This window comes from Fragaria vesca, linkage group LG7, assembly GCF_000184155.1.
Source record: "Fragaria vesca subsp. vesca linkage group LG7, FraVesHawaii_1.0, whole genome shotgun sequence".
In the NCBI taxonomy this organism is placed as follows: Eukaryota; Viridiplantae; Streptophyta; class Magnoliopsida; order Rosales; family Rosaceae; genus Fragaria; species Fragaria vesca.
In genome coordinates this window covers 15,378,093-15,400,845 of record NC_020497.1, presented here as the reverse complement: position 1 = coordinate 15,400,845, position 22,753 = coordinate 15,378,093, and the positions used below count along the sequence as shown (strand labels likewise).

General features: G+C 37.2%; 3 protein-coding genes and 2 pseudogenes across 5 annotated transcripts in view; 4 read left to right on the top strand and 1 right to left on the bottom strand.

The window, feature by feature from the left end:
- Window positions 1-39, top strand: part of LOC101301429 — a 16,118-nt pseudogene extending 16,079 nt beyond the window's left edge. Inside the window, exon 2 of the transcript XR_185258.1 lies at window positions 11-39. The product of XR_185258.1 is annotated as a tetraspanin-6-like (transcript). The remainder of the gene's footprint in view (window positions 1-10) is intronic.
- The window catches only part of LOC101301140 (tetraspanin-6-like), a 2,063-nt gene extending 493 nt beyond the window's left edge, over window positions 1-1,570 (top strand). Inside the window, exons 1-3 of the mRNA XM_004307352.1 lie at window positions 1-21; window positions 189-505; window positions 1,321-1,570. The exon at window positions 1-21 is cut by the window's left edge and continues 493 nt beyond it. Coding sequence (XP_004307400.1) covers window positions 1-21; window positions 189-505; window positions 1,321-1,360 — 378 coding nt within the window. The 3' untranslated portion in view covers window positions 1,361-1,570. The remainder of the gene's footprint in view (window positions 22-188; window positions 506-1,320) is intronic.
- Window positions 1,571-3,036: 1,466 nt separating this feature from the next.
- Window positions 3,037-7,327, top strand: LOC101300568 (annotated as a pseudogene). The gene is made up of 15 exons (XR_185257.1): window positions 3,037-3,236; window positions 3,327-3,384; window positions 3,499-3,713; window positions 3,863-3,979; window positions 4,080-4,140; window positions 4,334-4,422; window positions 4,602-4,676; window positions 4,769-4,863; window positions 4,949-4,998; window positions 5,117-5,157; window positions 5,268-5,441; window positions 5,533-5,568; window positions 5,661-5,728; window positions 5,859-5,919; window positions 6,005-7,327. The product of XR_185257.1 is annotated as an MLO-like protein 6-like (transcript).
- Window positions 7,328-9,002: 1,675 nt separating this feature from the next.
- Window positions 9,003-12,397, top strand: LOC101300285 (ubiquitin-conjugating enzyme E2 19-like). Its single transcript, XM_004307350.1, has 6 exons — window positions 9,003-9,246; window positions 9,354-9,381; window positions 10,847-11,077; window positions 11,540-11,603; window positions 11,686-11,745; window positions 12,050-12,397. Exons 1-6 carry the CDS (start codon window positions 9,119-9,121, stop codon window positions 12,103-12,105), a joined length of 567 nt encoding a protein of 188 aa, XP_004307398.1. The 5' UTR covers window positions 9,003-9,118; the 3' UTR covers window positions 12,106-12,397.
- Window positions 12,398-14,210: 1,813 nt separating this feature from the next.
- On the bottom strand, window positions 14,211-17,676 carry LOC101299995 (transmembrane protein 115-like). Its single transcript, XM_004307349.1, has 8 exons — window positions 17,558-17,676; window positions 17,338-17,462; window positions 16,684-16,744; window positions 16,405-16,571; window positions 16,119-16,224; window positions 15,820-16,022; window positions 15,595-15,732; window positions 14,211-14,582 (listed from the first exon to the last, which is right to left on the bottom strand). Exons 1-8 carry the CDS (start codon window positions 17,579-17,581, stop codon window positions 14,480-14,482), a joined length of 927 nt encoding a protein of 308 aa, XP_004307397.1. The 5' UTR covers window positions 17,582-17,676; the 3' UTR covers window positions 14,211-14,479.
- Between the last annotated feature and the right edge of the window lie 5,077 nt (window positions 17,677-22,753).

Here is a 22,753-nt window from a genome sequence, read left to right as displayed (position 1 = left end):
AAAAATAAAGCATATATCTATGTGTGTGTGTGTGTGTGTGTGTATATCATTCTACAGTGATTTTTTTTCTTTGATGATTGATATGTATTTGCATTTATAATAGTAAGTGAAGCATGCTCCCCTTCCCCATGAATAAAGCATAGAAATAGCTTCCTTGATCAACTATTAAGTGCATACTTTGGTTTTAGTCTGGTTGTTGCAAGCCACCAACAGCATGCAACTACAACATGGCAACAACAGTGAGTCAAGATCCGGATTGCTACCGGTGGAACAATGCCCCGAATTTGTTATGCTACGAATGTGATTCATGCAAGGCAGGAGTGCTCGAAGATATCAAAAGGGACTGGCACAAGCTCTCTGTCCTCAACATTGTGATGATTGTTGTCCTCATTGGAATATATTCCATTGGATGCTGTGCTTTCCAAAACACAAAAAGAGCTGAAACGGATTACCCCTATGGCCAGAACCGGATGTCCAAAGTCCGACCAAGATGGGATTACCACTGGTGAGTTAATTCACTACACTAGCCCTGAAAAAGAATGTTTCTGATGTTTTATGTAAACATGCTTGATGTGCTTATTGTATATCAAAAAATGTGGTTAGTTTATAGCTAAGTGTTGGTTTTGGGAAAGATTAGCAAGGAAAGAGTCATTTTGCTTTGGAAAACTGTATGTAAAGTGACAACTAGGACAATTTTAGTCCAAATTTGTAAAGTGAAAAGTGAAACAGAATTGATCATCAAAGTTGCTCTGGAAAAGGTCTGGTAGTTCTGAATCTTGGTAGGAGATTTGTCTATAAAGTGTTTACCATGTGAGTTGTAGATACGCATATGCAGGCCCAGTACTTAAAGCTTTAAATCTCTATGCCTCCCATTTAACCATGCCATTTTCTCAACCCTGGTTATTGGTGAGAAGACTATTATAGTTGATCCCTCCATCCGGCTCATAATTTATTGCAATTGTCTGATCAAGAACATAGTGCTGGAAATTTTTTAGTTAAGATTTAGGGTTTAGAGTAGATGTTGGACTGATTACTATATGGAAGTCTAAAGCTACTCTAGGTTTTGGACTTGAGAAAGATCTGAACCTGATAATTTTTCTTATGGAAATTATATCACTTAGTGTAAGAAGGCCAATATCCAAAAGAGTCTTTAGTGAAGGTACTATGAAACCTTGGCAAAGGTCTAGTCTTAAGTGTTTGTCAAGACAGTTGGTAGATCTATATATGTAGGACCAGTTCTAAAGCTTTCAATCTCTCTCCCTCTCATCAATCACTGCTTTTTCTATGGAGCCATTTAAATTAATTTTGTTTTTGTTGCAGGTGGAGATGGTGGCATCACAGAAGAGAACAGCTTTACTAGATGAAGAAAGAAACTCCATCTTGTGCTATAGGTGCTGTAAAGAGATGGGATTATCCAGTTTCTTTTTCAGTGTATGCATGAGAATTGGAGGTCTCAAAAGCCTTACTTTTCTTTTTTGCATATACATACTTCTTTAATTTAGTTGTCTAAGTTTTGTACAAAGATCTGGATTTACTTTTGCTCTAAAGATCATACCACTACATGTTTTCTATCTTTACTGTCATAGACTGCCTTTTGACAATGCTGTGAATTTTCTTTAACTTAATCTTTATGTTTGTTTGAGCTAATGTTCCTCCCTGTCTATCCCTCAACTTGATCCAAATGTAGCTTTCTACTTCTGCCTTTTGAGTTTTAGGGTGTTTTAATTTTTGATAAATGTAGCAATTACTTGCAACTTGCTTAGACTATACGAAAGACTTGACCGGATCATTATTCATTAAGTTGGGTCGGCTTGTAGCAAGGCTTGGATTTACCGGGGAAAGTTTGAACTCCGGCGCCCTTGGATGAGGCATTAGTTTTTCATCGATTAGATCTTTCACCCTTCTTTCAGATCACTGCTACCTTCATTCTGACCATTTACCTACTCAGAAAGAGAAAACTTCCCAACACATCAATTTTTTCCACCATCCCCTCTTTATGTCTTTCCCTTTCAACAGTAAGTTTGCTGATAAGGTATGACACATCAGGTGGTCCATTTTATGACCAAGGTCATCATCTTCTAGCTTCTTTTCTTGTATCAATAAATGACTGAGAAGAAATTTCAGATTCCTATGGAATGTGACACTAGCAGTCAATTTTGATGAAGGGTGAAGATGCCACCTAATCAGCTACTACTCAAATGGACTCCGTAGACTTCTTTTTCTTGGTCTGACCTTAGACTTCTTCTCAAATCTCAATTCTCAACCCAGAAATTTGGCCAGTTTTTTGTCCACATGAATTTTATGACCTTTCTAAGCCTCAATTGACAACTTTGGTCACGCCTGAAGTTTTTCGCAAATACCAAATACCATGAATACGATTCCATGGCCACAATTCATTGTGGAATGAGCTTTCTGTACTCATTGCCCATGTGCACTTTCTGAGATGTCCGTTTTTTCCTTATTTTAGTTTCGGCAACATCTACCATGATCCCAAAAATTACTACCTTACTGGACGGAGGTTCAGGTTCCGATGAAGACTATTAAGTTGACGACTAGTTGATGACTTTTTAATTAACGGTTTATTACATCCAATTTTCGATCACAGATCAAGTCATCTACTACTTTTTTAGTAATTTCTAGATTATCTCGTTTCAAAACTTCTGGCATGGTAATGTAATAGTTACTGGCAAACATGGTCATTTCTTATTTCAATTGGATATGGATCATGGTAATTAGCTGGGATGAATGCATCTTTTATTTGGAGCAAGTGCGACTTAGTTCTTGGATAATGTTCATTATAAAGAAGGTAAAACAAGTAATCCTTCTGGCTCACGAGTTGCCCAGTCCAAAACTTCCACTAAATGATACACGCAATCAAATACGAATTGTCTGTAAGCGAGTGTCCTGATTAGCTCCTAACACATGGATATGATCTTTTTCCATTAGAAGTCTTTGACAAGATCTCTTCTAAAAAAATATTGAAATATCTTGTCCACCTCTGTAACTCCCTATGTCAGAAGAAATGAATTGCCCTTATAAATAACATAAAAACAGCAACGGTTTATATTCAGATACAATTTATTATTGAGTTCTTCTGAGTTATAGAAACTCCAATGGCGGCACTCGAATATGAGCGTACTTTAGAGAAAACTCCAACATGGGCAGTTGCTGCGGTCTGTTTTGTGTTGCTTGTAATATCAATTTTCATCGAGCATGTCATCAACTTCATAGGAAAGGTAAGAATGAAATGCTTGATCAAATTTGTTTTTGATATATTCCGAGATGATTGTTCATGGGAAATGACTTTGTAATGGAACAATTTGCAGTGGTTTAGAAGTAGACAGAAGCGAGCTCTCTATGAAGCTCTTGAGAAGATCAAATCAGGTATCCAATCTTGTGGGAACATTTAGTTTTAGAATTTTTGTTTTCCAAATGCAAACTAGCATGGATATTCTTCAGAGTACTAACCTTGTTTGTTCTATGTGAATTTTTTTGAAGAGCTTATGCTGTTGGGATTCCTATCCTTGCTCCTAACAGTTCTACAAGATCCAATTTCTGGTATATGTATACCAAAGAGTGTTGCAGCCACTTGGCATCCTTGCAATGATGACCCTCCAAAGACTACAGCTGGGAAACTTGAGGAATACTCAGATTCTGGCTTCATTTTCCGGCGCCAATTAGCCACAAAAGGATATGATAAGTGCACGGCTCATGTAAGAGAGAAACCGGCTAGATCTTTTGTTGTTCTTTTCCATTTCCTCTGTTCATGAATATTATACATGGAAATGTGTAGTGTGTTCTATTGGTGTAAGAATGTGTACTGGAATTGGATAAGGGTCTGATTCACTGTTTACTTTTGTAGGGTAAAGTTGCCTTTGTGTCTGCATATGGGATTCACCAGCTCCATATATTCATCTTTGTGCTAGCAATTTTTCATGTGCTCTACTGCATCACAACTTTGTTTTTGGGAAGACACAAGGTGAAGTGGCAAATACAATCTTGTAATCTTCACTTTCTCTCTAAACATATCTATTTCATAACATTAATTCGATCATTGTTTTTGTTTTTCTGGATTACAGATGAGAATATGGAAGTATTGGGAGAATGAGACAAAAACAATTGAATACCAGTTTAGTACTGGTAAATTGGTTCAATCTTTTCACTTAAAAGCTGAATAATTCTATTTTTTCAAAATAATGATGAGTCATTTAAGTATGCAATTCAATTAGTTGGTCTAGAGGTTGACTTTCTTATAATACCAGTTGACAAATATTAAGAATTAGTAAGCACTAGAACTTCTTGGATCGTACCTTATACAGTATTTGTGTTGCAGATCCAGAAAGGTTTAGGTATACGAGGGATACATCATTTGGAAAGAGGCATTTACACTTCTGGAGCGAGTCACCAGTTTTCCTTTGGATTGTACGTATCATACTACTAAGAATTGGGATTTGTTGCATTGTTCATAGGAATTTCTAATTGCATTTTTTTAGTTTTTTTCAAAGAATTAACTCAGTAATTAATGTATGGTGTGTCTAAGAGTTATGACATTAGATTCGACAAGGTTTAAGGGTATTCTTCATTTCTCCTTTTCTTACCAGGTATGCTTCTTCAGACAGTTCTACAGGTCAGTTACTAAGACTGATTACCTGACTCTGAGGCATGGCTTTATCACGGTAAGTGAAATAGTAAAAAAACTCATTCACATACCTATATGATGAGGCTGGAGGTGACACCAAATCTCAAATTGTGTGATTTCTGATTTCAGGCACATTTAGCACCTGGGAGTGAAACGACCTTTGATTTTCGGAAGTACATAAGTAGATCACTTGAAGATGACTTCTTAGTTATTGTTGAGATAAGGTTGGTGATTTAAGTCAAATCTTACAAGGCTCTTTGGTTTGATAACTGTGCTACAACCTTAACTTCACTTCATTGGTGTATGCAGTCCAATTATATGGTTCTCAGCAGTGCTGTTCCTGTTGTCTAATGCATATGGTAAGTAGTACATGACCAGCTTTTTATCTCTAGATGTTGATATATATATGTGTGTGTGTGTGTGTGTTACTGCATGATCCCAAGTTACTGATGGAGAACTGTTTTCTCTTCTGAATAGGATGGCATTCGTATCTCTGGCTACCATTTATCTCTTTAATTGTAAGTTCAGTTCAATCCTATCATCCCAATACAAGGCATGCTTCTTTTACCATGTCTACCAGATATTATTACATAGATAATAAATGTTGTGAGCCAAAAACATATTGCAGATAATCCTTGTGGTGGGAACTAAACTACAAGTGATTATAACCAAGCTGGGGCTAAGGATTCAGGATAGAGGGGGTGTGGTGATGGGTGCACCGCTTGTTCAACCCGGTGATCAGCACTTCTGGTTTGGACGCCCGCGCTTCTTGCTCTTCCTCATCCACTTTGCTTTATTCCAGGTAGTTCAACTTGCTAGTATAATGTCTTTACATTAGTACTTGTTATTTGTACTTGTTCTCACCAGCAGCTAATTTGTACTCGTTATTTCAGAATGCATTTCAGCTGGCCTTCTTTGCATGGAGTACTGTAAGTATATATTCTTAGAAGTTAACCAAGTATAGGGATCTTAATTTCTCATAATTCTCATATACTGATACATTACTACTTCTGTACTTCAGTGGCAGTTTGGGATAACTTCTTGCTTCCATCAAACCCCTCAAGATACCGCCATCAGGCTCTCAGTGGGGTGAGCTTTACACGCTACTAATACCTACCTTACTTTATTTTATGGTTCCCGATTCAATGAGGAAATTTTTTTTTTCTTTTTTTCTTTTTTTCCTGATGTATGCTAAACTAAAATTTTCTGATCTCCTCAGGGTTATCGTACAAGTTTTATGTAGTTATGTGACTCTGCCACTCTATGCTCTAGTGACACAGGTGAGCAATTTAGCTCAACCAGATTATCTATATATAAACCTCCCATTAATATAACATGGACTAATTTCTATTTTTATTCAAATAGATGGGTTCAAATATGAAACCCAATAGTTTTGAAGAGGGAGTGGCAGAAGCAGTGAAAAATTGGCATCACGAAGACAAAAAAGAAAGCAAAGCACAGCCAGCATTCAGAGAGAACCACACCATTCTCAACTCCTCCACATGGCACGTCACCAATTCATCTATTGCAGAATGCCAACAACCGCAGTGAGGTCACTGATGGGGATGACCTATTTCCACCTCCAGACGCATCAGTCGTAGTTGATATGCAACATTGGGACACTGAAGGGTCACGTTCCCCGAAGAACAATGTTGGATCGAGTGAAAGAGGAGGAATTAGGCAACCTAGTACTTTTGAGTTAGGCCGAATTCAAGAGCTACCTGCATTCTCCTTGTCTCACCCTGAAGTTAGTAGTCCCTCAGGCATCTCATCTGCTAGAGCAAGAAAGTGAAAGAGTTCGACTATGGAAAATCACTGCTAATGTACAACATTTTTTCTTTTCTTCTGCTAGCTAGGGCATTTCAGAAACAATGGCTGGCATATGTCATCGTATAGTTGTATTACGTAGGATATACGAATACAGCAAAATGAGCAAATGCAAGATGGTACAGTAAGATTGTTTAATCTTTTAGGCTTGGCATATTTACTTCAATAAATTTAATTTGTTCTTTTGTACATATTGTAAACACGAAATTATCTGCGACAAATAACAGAAAAACACGTGTACAAAATAAAATATTTGTATTAATGAATTTATGGGTTACAATCTCTATGGGTATTCTTTAACAAGAATTTCCTCTGATTCGATCTCCGACGTCGATTTGATTCAAGGGTGACGAGCACTTGATCTTGAATCGAATGGTCATAGTTTAGACTTCTTGTCGTGTTGACAATTTGTAAAAGAAAGTTGACCAAGGGCCATAGAGGCTTGATCTTGATTGGATTTGGCCACGAGCGGTTTCACGTGGTGAATGTTCTTTGGCTTTGATGGCAGATGAATTAGCACGTGTGTTCGGTGCTTGTTGATTACCCACAAGCTTGTTGAAGAACTTGATATAAGTTTTGATTTGTTGAAGACTTGAAGACTAGCAAGGTTGATCAAGGGCCGTGGAGGTTTTATGTTGATCGGGTTTGATCCACGAGCGGTTTCACGTGGTGGTTTGTTCTTCGTCTTGAAGTTGGTGAAGATGTCGGCTATTGGCAGCTTGGTGACTCTTCGGGTTTGACAACTTCTAAGCCTTCGGATTGGAGAAAGAATAAGCTATTTGGAACCTTGGTAGTTCTTCACAAAGTGTTTTGAGACTTCTGAGCTTTCGGGAGTAATTTGTTCTCTCTTGCCCGAAGTCCTCCTCTTGATATATGAGGGGGTATTTATAGTATCGATGTTTCTCCGTAAATAGAATGCATTGAAGTCACCATTTGAATTGTATTTCCTTAATGATATAATTAATTTAATCACTTTTGATTGATTGATTCAATTATTCAATTTACCATAATTAAATCAATCATTCTTAATTGATCGATTTATTTATGACTGATAAGGTGTTTCACCAATTTGATTAAATGTCTGACTTCCTTTTCGATAATCGATTTGATTTGATTGATATCTGATTATCGATTGACATTTAATATTTGATTTTAATTGGGATTAATAGTTTTGTTGTTGACCAACCATTCACACGTTGCCACATGTCAATTTCGATGACTTTTTAACTTTGCCAACTCACGAGCCATGTATACAATTTGTCGGACTCATGCGTCGTCCGAATAATTTAATGATTATTATTCTCGTTAAATTTATGCGTTTACACATATCTCAGGTTAAATATATGATTCTCATAAGCTATGCATCTTAACTATTTGGTATATGATCAACTACTGTTTTAAGATCCCAAGAGGATTGACTTTGTTATGTAAACTCCTCCTAAGTAGGCTTGTTCTCTGATCCTTAATCCCCGACTAGTAGCTACAGTTTGGTTAATTTACTGCAATCTTATAACCAGAACTAGTCTCAGACTCGGGAACTGGCCTTGTTGATATAGAGCTGGATCAAAGGAAAATGCTGCTAATGGTAAACATCAAACCCTTTCTTCAAACTTCTTTTAGCTGGGTACCACTTTACCTGCTTCAACAGTTGCAAAAAGAGCTTGCTAGAATATGGATAACACAATGCATTTAGTTGTATGGTTATGAATGGTATTGAGCTATTGATTTGGTTTGTGATCCAAAGTGACTGTCTTCTTCAAATAAATCATTCCACTACTGACTAAGATGCTTGAGTTGATTTGATGTTTAAAACTTTAAATTTTGTTATATGCGGTTTGGTTGAAGATTCCTCTCTATCCCCTTGAAATTATAGTAAACAACTATGGCTTCAATTTCTTGTTGTTTCACCTTCCAATTTCTATGGCATCAACAAAGTCCTATTCACTCCATTCTTTCCTTTTCCAGACTCATTCAAATGAAGGCTTGCAATTTAAGTTTGCCCAACTGAGTAACAATTTCAATTAGGGACCATACTGATTGCTATGATTGTACACTTACTCTAATAAAATAGTTTCTACAATTAAGTATGAATGTATGATGCTTGTGTATAATCTTTCCATCATAACAGCTGAGATCACAAAGGTCAACAAGATAAGAGTATACTTCACATTTCAAATAACATGGGAAGAGAACCAATGCACAAGAGTATGATATGATTAACTAATATCCATACATACTAAACTATATGTATGTACATATAATATTCTTTGTCCACACTTATTAAAATGTCATAAACTTCATGACGTGCGTTTGCTCATTTGCAAGCATTTAGAGTCACTAACGTGTAATTTGCGATCATAATCTAACCGTTTTATACTTGTTGAACTACAATAAAAAAAAGTCTGCGATAATGACACTCTACAATGCCTTAATCTTGTGCTGAATTATTGCTTCACTTTACTAAAAAAAACCAATAATTTAGTGCAAATTATTGAGTCATAATGAGGATATTATATTACATTATTATTATATATTAAGAGTAAGAAAACACCAAAAGGCGTGGCTCCCTCCGTTATAGTGACACCTTTCAGAAAATTCGAGTAAACAAGAAAAAACAAGAACAGGTTGATCAGAGAGAGCCAAAGACTCATCATGGAGGTCCGTCCCAATCCCACGGCGGACAACTCGTCGGCGCCGCCGCAGCGTACCCAAAGCAATTCCTCTCAGAAAAAGCCGCCGGCTACTCCCATCCCCGTTGATTCCTCCTCCGTTTCTCAAAGGTTGGTCCTTTTTGTTTGGATACCCTTAAAGTTGAAGTCTTTTAGTTTTTGAAGGAAAAAGTTGAAGTCTTTATTGTTGATGTGGGTTTGTTTTCAATCTTTGTTAGGCTTCAGAAGGAGTTGATGTCTCTAATGGTATGTGAAGCTTTCTCTCAATCTGGTTTTGTTCTTGTCTTGGTTCTTTGGTTCTGTTAATGCTTGGTGATTTTGGTGCTTAAAGCTTTCATTTGTTATTAGCTGTGATAGTTTTGGTTGTAATCTTGCAGTGGTTTAATATTGATGTGTTTCCTCATATATGAACTTTTGGTTATGAATCGTTGCTAGGAGCTAGTAATGGTTGGCGTAGTTGTGTAGGCTTTTCAAAGGAGTGGTTCTATATGTAGTAGTGAAATCATTTCAAAATGAGTAGCTTTCGGTTGGATTGGGATGAAGAATTGAAGAGTGCTCTTAATTTAGATTACTGTCTTTATCAAGGGTTCTAAACAGCCTGTGATAAAAGTGGAAAAATCGAACACCATTTAGTTTGTTCACATATATCTGTAGCAGCTACACAAATACTTGGGTTGAGTGGTTAGACATATACTAGTCAATCTCCGTCTTTCTCTTAGCACCTCTGTTAGGTTTTCCATTGCTCCTTAGGAGCTCTGCTGGTGTAAACATGTTCTAAAGTGGCCTGCATGTGCGATAGAGGGTGGTATCATCTTGATTTTTATAAATTGAAAGGTGATGCATAGTCAACAAGCCAAAAGGGGCTATCTTGATTCTTGATAATCATGAGGTTTCATAATACAGTGGCAGGTGTGTGCTTGTGTGTATTTTCTAACCCCTTCATGAAGGTTGATTGGGGTGTCTTAGCCATTGTTACACTTGCCATTTCTAGGAAATGGTGTCCTCAGTATGAAGTATAACCTAAAGGGTTGAATTTAGGAGACGCTCTACAGTAACATCCAATCCAGTTACACACAGCAACACCGCTTCCAGGAATAAGAGGTTGTTGGATGTCCTAAATCATCAAGACTACTGAGTGGGATTGACTACTGTACTTCTTTTTCAGGAATTACAATAATTGATCGCCACATGTATTTCCACCCAGCAGTTTAATATTTATGATGCCAGAAGTCCTAGGGTCTATTGTTACTTTTACACAGCTTCTGCTTCTCGGGTTGGATTATTTATACTCTCTTCATTCACTATGTGTGAAATTTGAGGTGTTTATGGAAGGAGATACACCTCCTTGTGTTTCGGAGTGGATAAATTAACAACTGTCCTAAACTAGAGACTATTCTCAGTCTTGAAAAACCTCACACTTTTTCACAACTTGAATATATGTTATTATGGTGGATTAACAAGTCCACTCAAAAGCTAGCAAAAGCAACTTCAGTTTCCTGTTGTCTCTTACCATAAGTTACTGCCTTCAACAATATCTTTCGAAGGTTGAAATAAAAGTTTTAGCCTTTACGCATATTTTTTCTCTTTGACTGAAGCCTTTACACATTATACCTATTGGTTGTTTGTAGTATTTTTCACTCTTCATTTCAGTTATTAAAGACATGTAATCTTGTTCTACTCTCATTTTTCAGTATCTGTTCCTTGTTTTCAGATGAGTGGAGGAGAACTTGGTGTATCAGCTTTCCCTGAAGGTGAGAGCATTTTTACATGGATTGGCACAATCGAAGGTGGAAAGGGAACTTTGTACGAGGGTTTATCTTATAAACTGTCTTTGAGATTTCCTATGGACTATCCTTTCAAGCCACCACTAGTCAAGTTTGAGACAATGTGCTTCCATCCAAATGTTGATCAGTTTGGCAACATATGTCTTGACATCCTGCAGGTATCTGTCTTTTTTGGTAAACTGATTCCAGTCTTTGTGTTGCTACATTCCAGGAGGATGAAATGTGAAAATGTCCTCGCTGTCTATAATATGATCAATTGTTGGTTAACCGTATGATGGTCAGTGTCTCTAGTATTAAGGAGTTTGCCTCACCATATGGTGGTCTTGGGAATATTAGAATGCTTAATGGAAAGTAGTGTTAGTTGGAGAAATCTAAATGTTAGTTCAGATAAACTTGTGTTGAAAAGTATATGAAATTGATGCTATTACCACCCAGGGGACTTGATAAATGTCAATGCCCTTTAAACAGGACCCTACTGCAGGGTCAGTGTCCTTGTCTAAAGGGCACTGTGTGAATCCGTATCCCAATATCAGCAGTTCGGTGGATGATATAGATACTGTTTCTTTCTTCGTTCTTCATACACTCTCAAGCTCATGTTATTTTTGTTTCTCATTCCATAGGACAAGTGGTCTTCTGCTTATGATTGCAGGACTATTCTTCTGTCCATTCAAAGTCTATTGGGAGGTCAGCTTTCTCTTCCTTTCATGAAATTTCTTGTAAAATCTACATTCATGCTTCATGCCTGACTATTTATTCTTGCATGCAGAGCCAAACCCAGAGAGTCCCCTTAACAGCTATGCTGCTGCTCTTTTGAGTAACAAGGAAGGTTAGTTCTTATTTCCTATGTCCCTTGGCTATCAAATGTGAACTGGAGTGCGTTTCTTGCCCTCTATTTTGGACTTCGGAAGTTTGTTTTTACTCCCGAAATCCACACTGGCTTAAAATTCACAACTTTATAGCTTCCACCTTGAAACGTATTCAGCATTTGGTCCTAGTAAACTAGCTTCTTGATTTGTATATCGAGAAAATCACTTCAGCAATAAGGAATGCCTATCTAGATCATGCAAGCCTCTTATTGTAACTATTCTGCATTGACGTTGAGGGGCTTATGTTAAATGTGTATTGTACAGATTACAGAAAAATGGTCCACAAACAGTACTTTGCTGGAGAATCATTTGAGAGCTGATGTCTTACTACGGATGACAGAGTTATGTCATTTGGGCACTCTTTCTTGGGCAGGGTAAAGTTTACAATCATAGATATATAGTTACTTCATATTGAGACCCGGAAATTCTTTAAACCTGGAGAATTTGGTTGGTTTGAGTGTTTAACCAACCTAGAAGAAGCCAAAGGCAATCGGATTCTTCCCCTTGGGTAACTCTGTTAATATTGGCCTCCTGTGAAATGTGATAGTGAAATAATGACAATAAGTTGTAAATTGTTCAGTGAATTTGATTACTGTTTCTCTTCTGTACCCTTTGCTGTGTCCAACCTCTCAGCTGCCAGTCTTTCTTCCAGAGCCAATTCAATCACAAAATCAAGCTGCTATTAACAAATGTAATTTCACAAGGTAACCCTGGGCAATAACATGATAGTCAAAATTGGCTTTCCTAGCAAAAGTGAACTGATATATTCATTTCTGTTTCTTGTTGTTTACATACATACATTACAGTTAATGTTATTTAAGTACATGTATTTAAGTTCTCCAAGGGTCCATTCTTATTTAGTCTTTTGGTACGTAAAGAATTTAAGGGAGATTGTGATGAACAAAAACCGAGTGTTGTTGAAGGCTTAGTGCCTTGTAATCTCCTTACTCCCTTCTCCAGCTCCTCCTCTCTCATCTACAATCATATCTCTTGTTTTCTCTACAATAATTTCTGACAGAAACCCATAAGCTATTCTACTTCTTAACTTGCTATTCTAATTCTCTAGAAAGTGGACATTCAGATGCAGCATTCTTTACACCACCATGTAATTTTGAGAAAGCCTTGAAACCAACTGAACAACTCCAGGACAAGTACCTATACGTTTGTCACGTAACAGTCTTTTATGGTTTTCATTTTTTTAAAAAGGGTTTGGAACCCAGCCACGCCTGGTTCCTATGGTTTTCATTTTTGCTATGTACGATTGTCGATTGGTTTACTGTTCTGAAACTTTGGTTTGCTTTTGCAATAGAATTCAAAAATATAAATTTCTTCGAACTATGAAGAATTTGGGTTTCCATATATCCTACGGTGACTTGGTATTGGTATCGCTTTATTTTGACTCTACATGCACAAGCTCTCGATGAGTTGTTTCCGGTGATTCACGCCGCCGAGAGCTACGAGGTGCCTATTGCTTTGTGCATATACGACTACACTCACTGGATGGATAGTGATCATGAGGTTTTGAGTTTCACTCCTACAACTCAATCTGCCATCGATGCTTTGGAGGTGGTGAGACTTGATGCTGCCACGGTTGCAGAAACGCCGATGTGTGCTATATGTCGGAAGGAGTTTGCAGTGGAAGAAGATGTTACTCGCATGCCCTGCTTTCACTATTATCATGGAGATTGCATCGTCCAGTGGCTGCATGTTAGTCATCTATGTCCCATGTGCCGATACCGGATGCCGGTCAACTGCCGGCCACCACCGGAGTCCCTGATGCCACTCGACTGCCAGCCACCACCCGACTCCTCCCAAATTTAGGACTTGATTGCTGGTCGAATTGTTGTTTGAATAATATCAACTAGACACTTTTGTTGGTGGTTTTGGTATATGATGTTAGTAAGAGTTGTATCTTTCCTTCTAAGATTGACGGTAAGGAAGTATGGAGGCTGTGTAATCGCTGGTTTTTTTAGTAGGGAGACGGAGGGGAAAATTTATGTCCACCACCGTCAAGGTTTGTAATTTTGACTTTGATTACTGTTTCTCTACTAGTTATTTTGAATTTGATTACTGTTTCTCTACTTTTTTGAGGAGGTACTGTTTCTCTGCTTCTAAAGGGTCGGTGGCTGATTTTTTTTTTCCCACCCATTTCGTCCATCTTTTACTCTACCCACATACAGATGATACAGATGGAAAGCTATATAAGTTTCTGTTTCCAATATATGGTACTTTTACACGGACAACACAATAATGAATTATTCCCCAGTAACTTGTATAGATTGTTCCTACTTGCCAAACATAATGCATCGGACCATGGCAGAAGATGAAGACATAGTTTCTGATGAAGCTGTATATGACTTGTGCCGTCATTTAAAGAAAAATTCCCCGTTAGTATAGCTATATATTTATGCCTAGAACTCATTTTGTGGAAGCATCTCAAAGCCATTAGAACAATTTAACAGTCTGTTAGGTTACAACTGAAGCCAGGAATCCAAAGTTTTTTGTACAAACATATGACAAAATGACAAGGAGCAAGTTCCACTCAATATCCATATGAAGTGTATAGTAAAAGAATCCTCTAGGGAGAGAAGAACAGAACAGGAGAAGTTTTTCCTCAAACAACAAAAATCTCTGCAGATGTACCTGACGATGCTCATTTGGGTTGTTGACAGATTATGACTGTAGTCCAAGCAATTATACATTATCTGTGGCATCTCTTCCCAACTCTTCTGTACCCTTTGTTGCACCCAACCTCTCAGCTGCCAGTCTTTCTTCCAGTGCTCGTGCTCCTCTTTCCCTGCAAGAGCCAATTCAATCACAAAATCAAGAGCCAATTCAACAAATGTAACCCCACATGGTAACTATAGGCAATAACATGAAAGTCAAAATTGGCTTCCTAGCAAAAGTGAATTGATATATTCACCTACTTTAATACTGCTCAATCTTATGAACTTAATTGAAGCCCAATAGGCAGTGAGGAGGACAATTTCTGTCACAAGGTAACTCTAGGCAACAACATGTAAGTCAAAATTGGCTTCCTAGCAAAAGTGAATTGATATATTCACCTACTTTAATACTGCTCAATCTTATGAACTTAATTGATGCCCAATAGGCGGTGAGGAGGACAATTTCTGTCACTGTTATGTACGTACATATATTTTTTAAGTTCTTGTTAATTAAGTAGATGTATTGAAGTTCTCCGAGGGTCCCTTCATATTTAGTCTGTTAGTAGATTGTAATGAGTAAAAAAGGAGTGTTGTGGAAGGCTTGGTGCCTTCAGGTCTCCTTAATCTCTTCTCTAGCTCCTCTCACTTCTACAATCCTACCTCTTGTTTTTCTGTACAATAACAGCTAAATCTTTCAAGTCATCTAACCAATTACATCCTCAAATTCATATCACTCTGAGAGCACAACAGTCAAATTCACACCCTCCCTTGCTTAGCCCCACAGCAAGGCTCCTCATTGCGTGTTGTCAAGTAAATGAAAGCAGTGCGTAAATGAAGCTCTCTACTTTCTATGAGTAAACTAACATAAATGTATTTCATGTTCAGGGTTTAGGGTTTAGAGATCGTCTGTTTAGCATCAAAGTTCACTGATGCAGAAACAACCTGATAACTTTTAAATGCAGTGAACTACCATTAATGTATTTCGTGTTAAGGGTTTAGGGTTGAGGGTTCATCCAGCAGTGAACTTTTGAAGTTATAGATCCATAACTTTGATGCTATAAACTAGCGAAAATGAATAGTGTCTGGCAGGTTATTTGTTAACCGAGACTGATACAAAATGCAGTGCGGGAGCAGAAACAGTACCTCCTTCTAGATGCCTCAATGGGGTCAGATCCAGGCAATGTGGTTCCTCCCACAGTATTACCTTGGGAATCATTAGAGGCTTCAAATCTTCCACAAAGCATCCGATGGAATATAGATGCAACAGGATCAATGACTGGTCTGCAGAATTAACTAGAGACACTTGAGAGATGGCAACTACCAAATCTTCTGATTGGAAGAGTTCAAAACTATGGCAACAGTATTTACCTTAAGAATTCAGGGAAGAATGTAGAAAATGCAAAATCTTCACTTGGATCACCCTTGAGTTTCGTTTCTGGTTTTCTCTGCCAGTATCTAAGGTAAATCCAGCTCATATAGGTGCCAAATATCAAGATTGGAAGATATGTTGCTGACTCAGCTGTCCAGAAGCTTATGGCAATGGACAGCAATAGTGAGAGAGATGGTAACCACTGTACATAATTGAAACCAAAACCAAATCAGAATTTTACAACTATTAATCAACCAGCAGAAAACTTCCATCAGAAGTAAATTTATAAAGTACACACCTTGGCTTTTATTTTTATTACAGGCAACTCTTGGTCAGGTATCATTTGCTTAATGCCAACCAAAAAACCTGAGAGAACTCCGTGGAAGCCAGAAAGAGGCATATATCTAGCACAAATGAACCAAATGAATCAAAAGAAATTGCATTAACATGCAATAGGTATGGGGTAAAGGACAAAAAAATAACATTAATAAAGAAAGAGTTGAGCAAGTTGAAAGAAGAAGAAAAAGACTGAAATATGAGCAACTGATATCCTAATAGTTGTTTAATAGTTTCTTAGTACTTACAGGTAGGTTTCCTTCCTTGTAATGTAGTACAGCGCAATGGCAGTGATGAAAATGCATATGGAAGTAAGGAAGTTGACTACAAAGATAAATTTCAAGAACTCCCTGGAACCCCAGACAGGTTCAAGCAGCTTCCCAATAAAAAGAAGACCGAGAGTGCTTACAACAACCTATTATACAAGTGAGAGAGTCAATTTAATAACAGGGAGCGATGGAGTACAAGCATATCCAACAATTTATAATAACAGCTCAAACAATTTCAATGGAAAAAGAATCATATACCCCATGTATTGATTGTTCAATGTAACCGGACGTTACGAGGTTCCAGACAAAAGGAATCGTCCTACAACACACAAAAGTTGTGAATTAGAGTCAAGTTGCGAGCCACTCAAGTCAAGCAGGTTACAAACCCAAACATACAAGTCACTATTAATTCGAGTGATACGGCAATCAAATCCCATAACTTTCTGATTACAAATCCTAGTATTACTCGCTTAAACGGAACCACAGAAATGTAGAGACAGAAAGAGAGACCAAACAGCCACAAGCAAAGATACGTAACTCGACTAAATACACATAACTAGGTTGAACAATGCAGCTCATTATAATTTTCTCCGCACTAATAAAATCAAGACAACACTTGGCTAGTAACATGATACCAACCAATTCAAACCTCTACTCTATCACATTTCCTCTGTAATGCACATGATATCTAAGCCGAAACGCTCTAGTTTTCGAGACTCTTAAGCGAAAGCTCCTATTACTAACCTAACTTCCAGATCAAACCCAATAAGCAAACACTTCAAAAGCACAAACCTTTACCTCAATCAAACACATTCACACACAAACTCCACAAATCCCACATCGGAAATTTCAAATTGAAGCAATCTTTAGTGTTCAATGAGGTCAATACGGAACAGAAAAAGTCAAGGATACCTGGCGGGAATGAGAGCGAGGTAGGTGACGGCGACGGGGAGGAGCTGGACGACAATGTGGCCTCCAATCAGGACCACCGCTAAGCCCTTGCATAGCCGAGTAAACCCAGAGAAGCCCCCCATGCCCTGCACCCACACCCAAACCAATCTCAAAACGACGTCGTAAGAGCTCACTCGAATTTCGTAGAAAAAGAGAGAAAATTTGGCGGGGGTTTACTTACCCCTGCGAGTGATGGAGTGCTCATGGTGGCGCGTGGCCGTTGGATTTGGGGGCGTCGGAGTGATCAGGTGGATCGGGATCGGAGAAGACGAAGAAGATGAAGGTGAGTGTGAAAGGCGCGAGGTATATTGTAATCGGAGTCGTCTTTTGTTTGGTTTATATACGTGAGATGAGATTGGGACTTTTTTTTGTTTTTTACTGAGTTTGGGGTGGATTGAGTAATAAGGTTGCTACTTTATTTTTATTTTTCTACATTTTTGGGTAAATAGGGAGTTACAACTAGAGTTGAACTATATATCTTCTCAAGAAAAACTAGCTAGAGACACTGGTATTATGATTATCATATAAGCTAATGTGATTATTGAAATAAATAAATGTGGGAGCTACGATTATTTGCTCTATTGGTGTAAATTTTCGCATTATAAACAAGAGTTTTGTGAGTGGTCTGCGCCTTAAGAAAATGTTTATAAGACAGCTTGGTGTTACTTGTGAAGGGTGCAACTGTATGTAATGGTCACTAGTTGGTCATGGGATTGCGGTAAATGTTATTATGTGCTTGACTTTTGGGTCATGATAGAGTATGACAACGATGAATGCTAGACTAGATCGTTCAAAGTGAAGATTCCTAAGCCAAAGGATGAGGCAAAATCTCAACCAATTTCGGCTATGGGAACTTGTGTGTTTGTTAGGTTTAAATATTCATAATGAAAAGAGGAACTCATATCTACCATTTATTTTCGTAATGAAGAAGAGAACTTCAACATGTTTATGGTTGAGAGTTATTTGCGAGTCATGTTTTATGAAGAGAATCTATGTTGTCTTAATTAATATCATGGCGCGGAGGATTCTAATCCAACAAAAATTAAGCCTGGCATTTGGAAGGAGTGGTTCTTGTTTGCATTGTCTGTCCTGTTTTGTTCTGCTCATTGTGGCCCATGTTCTTATTTCTAATTCTAATCCCAGTTTAGGCTAGGAGCCATCACATTATGTCAGTATCAGTTGGTATTTTGAGTTACGCATAGGTGTTTTAGAGTCATGTGATTTGTGAATATAGTCTGAAACAAAATGGTTGGTATTTGTGTGAGTAATGATGATGATTTTCATTGTAAATGCAAGCTTCTTTTTCTGGAACCCATCGAATGCTTCATAAAAAACAAAACTAGAATATCTATTCTTGAACAAAAGCTGGATAAAGTAGAAAAATTTTCATTGATCAACAGTTCATACTAAGTCACTATTAAGATCCATAATTTTTGTGACACCAACATTATTGGCACTCTGGAGTACTTGTTTGAACCGCTTTTCACGAGCTTGGTATTTGAGGTAAATTAGGTTAATTTCATTATTTGTACTCTTTACAGGCTTGACACAAATCACAACACACTAATTACCAATTTTTCATGTTGATTTGCTATTGAATGTTCATAAATATTACCAACATGAACTTTACATAATACTTGATGACATAATCCTAAACCTAAAAACACATATCTGATATGGATGACATAATCTTAAACCTAAAAGCACCTACTCAAATATACTGTCATTAAAATAGAAATGATTCACACAACAATAACCAAGGGAGATATGAGGAGAAAGAGTAGGAAAAGCTTCCGAACAAAAAAAAAACCCTGGAAGGAAGTCATCACCACCATCTGAGCATCAACAATAGTCTTCCCAATAACCTGATTCATCTTCTCAACCTCTGGGTTGTACTACATCAGGTAATTATTCGTCTCGACAAGTTGAAACTCCACCTTGACCGACTTGAGGAGGTCAAGCTGCTCTTGGGTCAACCTAAGAGTGTCATCTCGCTTCTGAAACGGAAACGATAACATCTCCTGGTGGAGGCGTACGTGGGTGAGAAAAGTCAGGCTGGAGGCGCACTACAACAATAGTCTTCCCAATAACCTGATTCATTTTCTCAACCTCTGGGTTGTACTACATCAGGTAATTATTCGTCTCGACAAGCTGAAACTCCACCTTGACCCACTTGAGGAGGTCAAGCTGCTCCTTGTCAACCTAGGAGTGTCATCTCGCTTCTGAAACGGAAATGATAACATCTCCTGGTGGAGACGTACGTGGGTGAGAAAAGCCAGGCTGGAGGCGCACTACAACAATAAAATAGGCATACGATGGAGAAATAATATCATCTTAAATTAAATTTGTTTTTTTTATTTTAAAAAAAATTTGTTTCTATCATAATCTCCTTACAATTTTTCGCTAATTACATTATAAACAGAAAACCAAGTTCAAAACAAGACAAAAGACTTCGAGACAAAAAGAATTAGACATCTCTGGCGATACTGAAAATAGATATATCCATGGAAGAAACATGAGATATACAGAAACAGAAAGAACATCTTGGCCATATCAGTTCAAAAGTTCATAAATAACTTACTGAAAATATATATATATATATATATATATATATATGGAAGAAACATGTGATATACATAAACAGAAAGAAAATCGGTTATTTCTTCCATATATATATATATGTGTGTGTGTGTGTATGAAAATCGAAGTCCAGAAACAACAAGATTGAAGACAAATGTGAGGTTTCAAGCCTTTTCATTAGAAAATCGATATATGGAACCGAATATTGATGAAAGCAGAGAACTTCGAATCTGAAATAATGAGGAGACTTACCCTTACAAAAACTTTCTCAATTGACATGTTTTGATGAACTTCTTGAGGAATGAACTTCTAGAAAACCTATTTTGTCGAAGAATCTTGAGCTTATCTAATTTTTACTTTTCTAATGAACTATTGTTATTTGGTGATGAACTGTGTTATGTACCGATGAAATGCTATTAGTTTTAATGTTTTATGGTTATGATGTTTCACTGATGGACTTTTATAATATTGTAGTTTGAATTTATATGAAAACAGGTTACTTTAAGTCATGAATTTGAAGAGTTGAATTTGAAATTTACTTGTTCTAATAGATACTGAGATGGGCAAAAACTTTTCTAAGATTAGCCTAAACAGAAACCAACCTAAACCTATCCGAAAATTCAAATCAACTGAATATTCAACCCAAAGATTTTAAAACAGTATCTAGTTCTGCAAACTCTTAAACCTAGTAATTCAGATTGGATTTGGTTTTGCCTAAAAACTGGTCAGAAATCCAGTTGCCCAGCTCTAATATAGAGTACACTGAAATAGTCAATTAGGACGTAATTCAAGTACGTGGAAGCAAAAGAAAAAAAAATGGTTTTTCCGTATATATGTTTTTCAAGTATGAACTTTTATAATTACACAAGAACTTTGGTGATGAGATTTGAACAATAACTCGTTGAAGTTAGTTTGGTGACAAGATTTGTCGAGATACTCATATTATGTTAAATGGAGAAAACCGAGATCAAGGAGTATCATATAAGCTAATGTAATTGTCGAAATGAATAAATGTGGAAGCTACAATTATTTGCTCTATTGGTTTTTTTTTTCTGCTTTATAAGAGCATCTCCAACAGCTTCCCCACAATTTATCTATAATGGGGAAGCAAAAGTCAATGCTTTAAGCAATTTTTCTTTTCTAACTCCAACAGATTATCTATTATGGAAATTTAATGATCATTCCCAAAATTATTCTATAAAATTTAAGAGTTTGCTGAAAATGTGAGAAATTTGGTTTTCTCTCTCATCACATTCTTCATTTTGGAGAAAGTTTTAGAGAATTTGTTAGGGCAAAACAACCAAGAATATAGAAAAGTTGTTGGAGTTACCTTAAGCGAGAGTTTTGCGAGTTTGATTCTTCTTGTTGTGTATCGGTTAATGTCCCAAAATCCTTGATGATGAAGCCTATAACATCATGGTTAGGTCGTTTACCTTGGGATGCAAGCTTAAAATTAAGAAAAATGCTTGAGAGCACAAAAGTTTCTACCAAAACTATATCCCAAATTATGTGGCAGTGCTATATCATTTCCTACATGTATATATTTTGATTCCCAAAATTATTTTTTATATTATTTTTTATTTTTGTAGTGAATGGACGTTATCTCTTATAAATTCTCAAAAAAAATTTACTTCTCTTCTGCAAAACAACAACTAACAATTTCACTTGGTCTTGATTGTAGATTTCATTTGTCTTTAAATTACCCTAATTCGTGAATAATTGAAGACTGTTGAGAGCTATTTTTCAAACCTATCACTGAGTTGAGCACCATAATTCAATCGGAAGTCCAACTAAAGTTGGGTGTTTTTCTTCATGTTTTGTGAATCTCAATTTACCCAATGCTTATCACAGATTTTTTTCACTATATTACAATAGTAAACTACATTTTAGTTACTAACTAAATTTCAGTTTACAAATACATCTTTTACACATTATTTTACACATATAAGGACAAAATTTTACAATTAATGACAAGTTGTTACGTTGTTGACATATATCAGCTACAAATTTACAATTTTACCCTTCATTAAAATTAAAACAGAGTCAACTGAACTAAAAGGGAGTCAATCAAGTAATGTCGATTGCTACTGCTGGCTTCTACTACGTACCAATCAGCCTGCTACTGTCGACTTATACTACCAATCTGCCTGCTACTGCCTACGTTTGCTACTCATCCCACTCTGCTACTGTCGATCAAGTAATGTCGACTACTATTGTTGGCTTCTACTACCAATCAGCCTGCTACTGCCGACTTATACTACCAATTCGTCTGCTACTGATGACTTCTACTACCAATCTGCCTGCTATTGCCTACGTTTGCTACTCATCCCACTCTGCTACTGCCTACTTCTGCAATTCTCAATCCCAAACTAGCTGCTACTGTAGATCTTGAAGCTGACTGCTACTGCAGATCGTGAAGCTCGTTGTTACTGTCGACCGCGAATCTAGCTGCTACTGTAGACTACGAAGCTAGCTGCTACTACCGAGAAAAGTTAAAAATTGTCCCAACCAGTAGAAAAATGTGCAGATTTTCACCATCTAGCTGCTACTGTGCAATTTTGCTGTTACTGCAAAATCTAATTGCTACTGTGAAATTTTAATCAGATTCTCCACCATCTAGCCATGAATCAACCTGCAACTAGAGCGTAGATCTTACCAACATATGTGCAGAATTAGGTATCGATGAGTATCCATCTTCAGACATGTGTGGTGGAGGACGAGATGGAGATCTCCGGCAAAGATGAGGATTTGTTGACCTGAGATTGCTCCGTTGATGTTGAGGCAGTGGCTTCCTTAT

Coding starts and splice junctions, on each gene's coding strand:
- LOC101300285 (XM_004307350.1), top strand. CDS start 9,119: ATGGAGGTCCGTCCCAATCCCACGGCGGACAACTCGTCGGCGCCGCCG. Junction 11,078..11,539: donor TATGTCTTGACATCCTGCAG/GTATCTGTCTTT, acceptor CTCATTCCATAG/GACAAGTGGTCTTCTGCTTA. Junction 11,746..12,049: donor TCTTTTGAGTAACAAGGAAG/GTTAGTTCTTAT, acceptor TGTATTGTACAG/ATTACAGAAAAATGGTCCAC.
- LOC101299995 (XM_004307349.1), bottom strand. CDS start 17,581: ATGAGCACTCCATCACTCGCAGGG. Junction 17,463..17,557: donor GCACTCCATCACTCGCAGGG/GTAAGTAAACCC, acceptor GTGTGGGTGCAG/GGCATGGGGGGCTTCTCTGG. Junction 16,023..16,118: donor TAATAAAAATAAAAGCCAAG/GTGTGTACTTTA, acceptor AATTATGTACAG/TGGTTACCATCTCTCTCACT.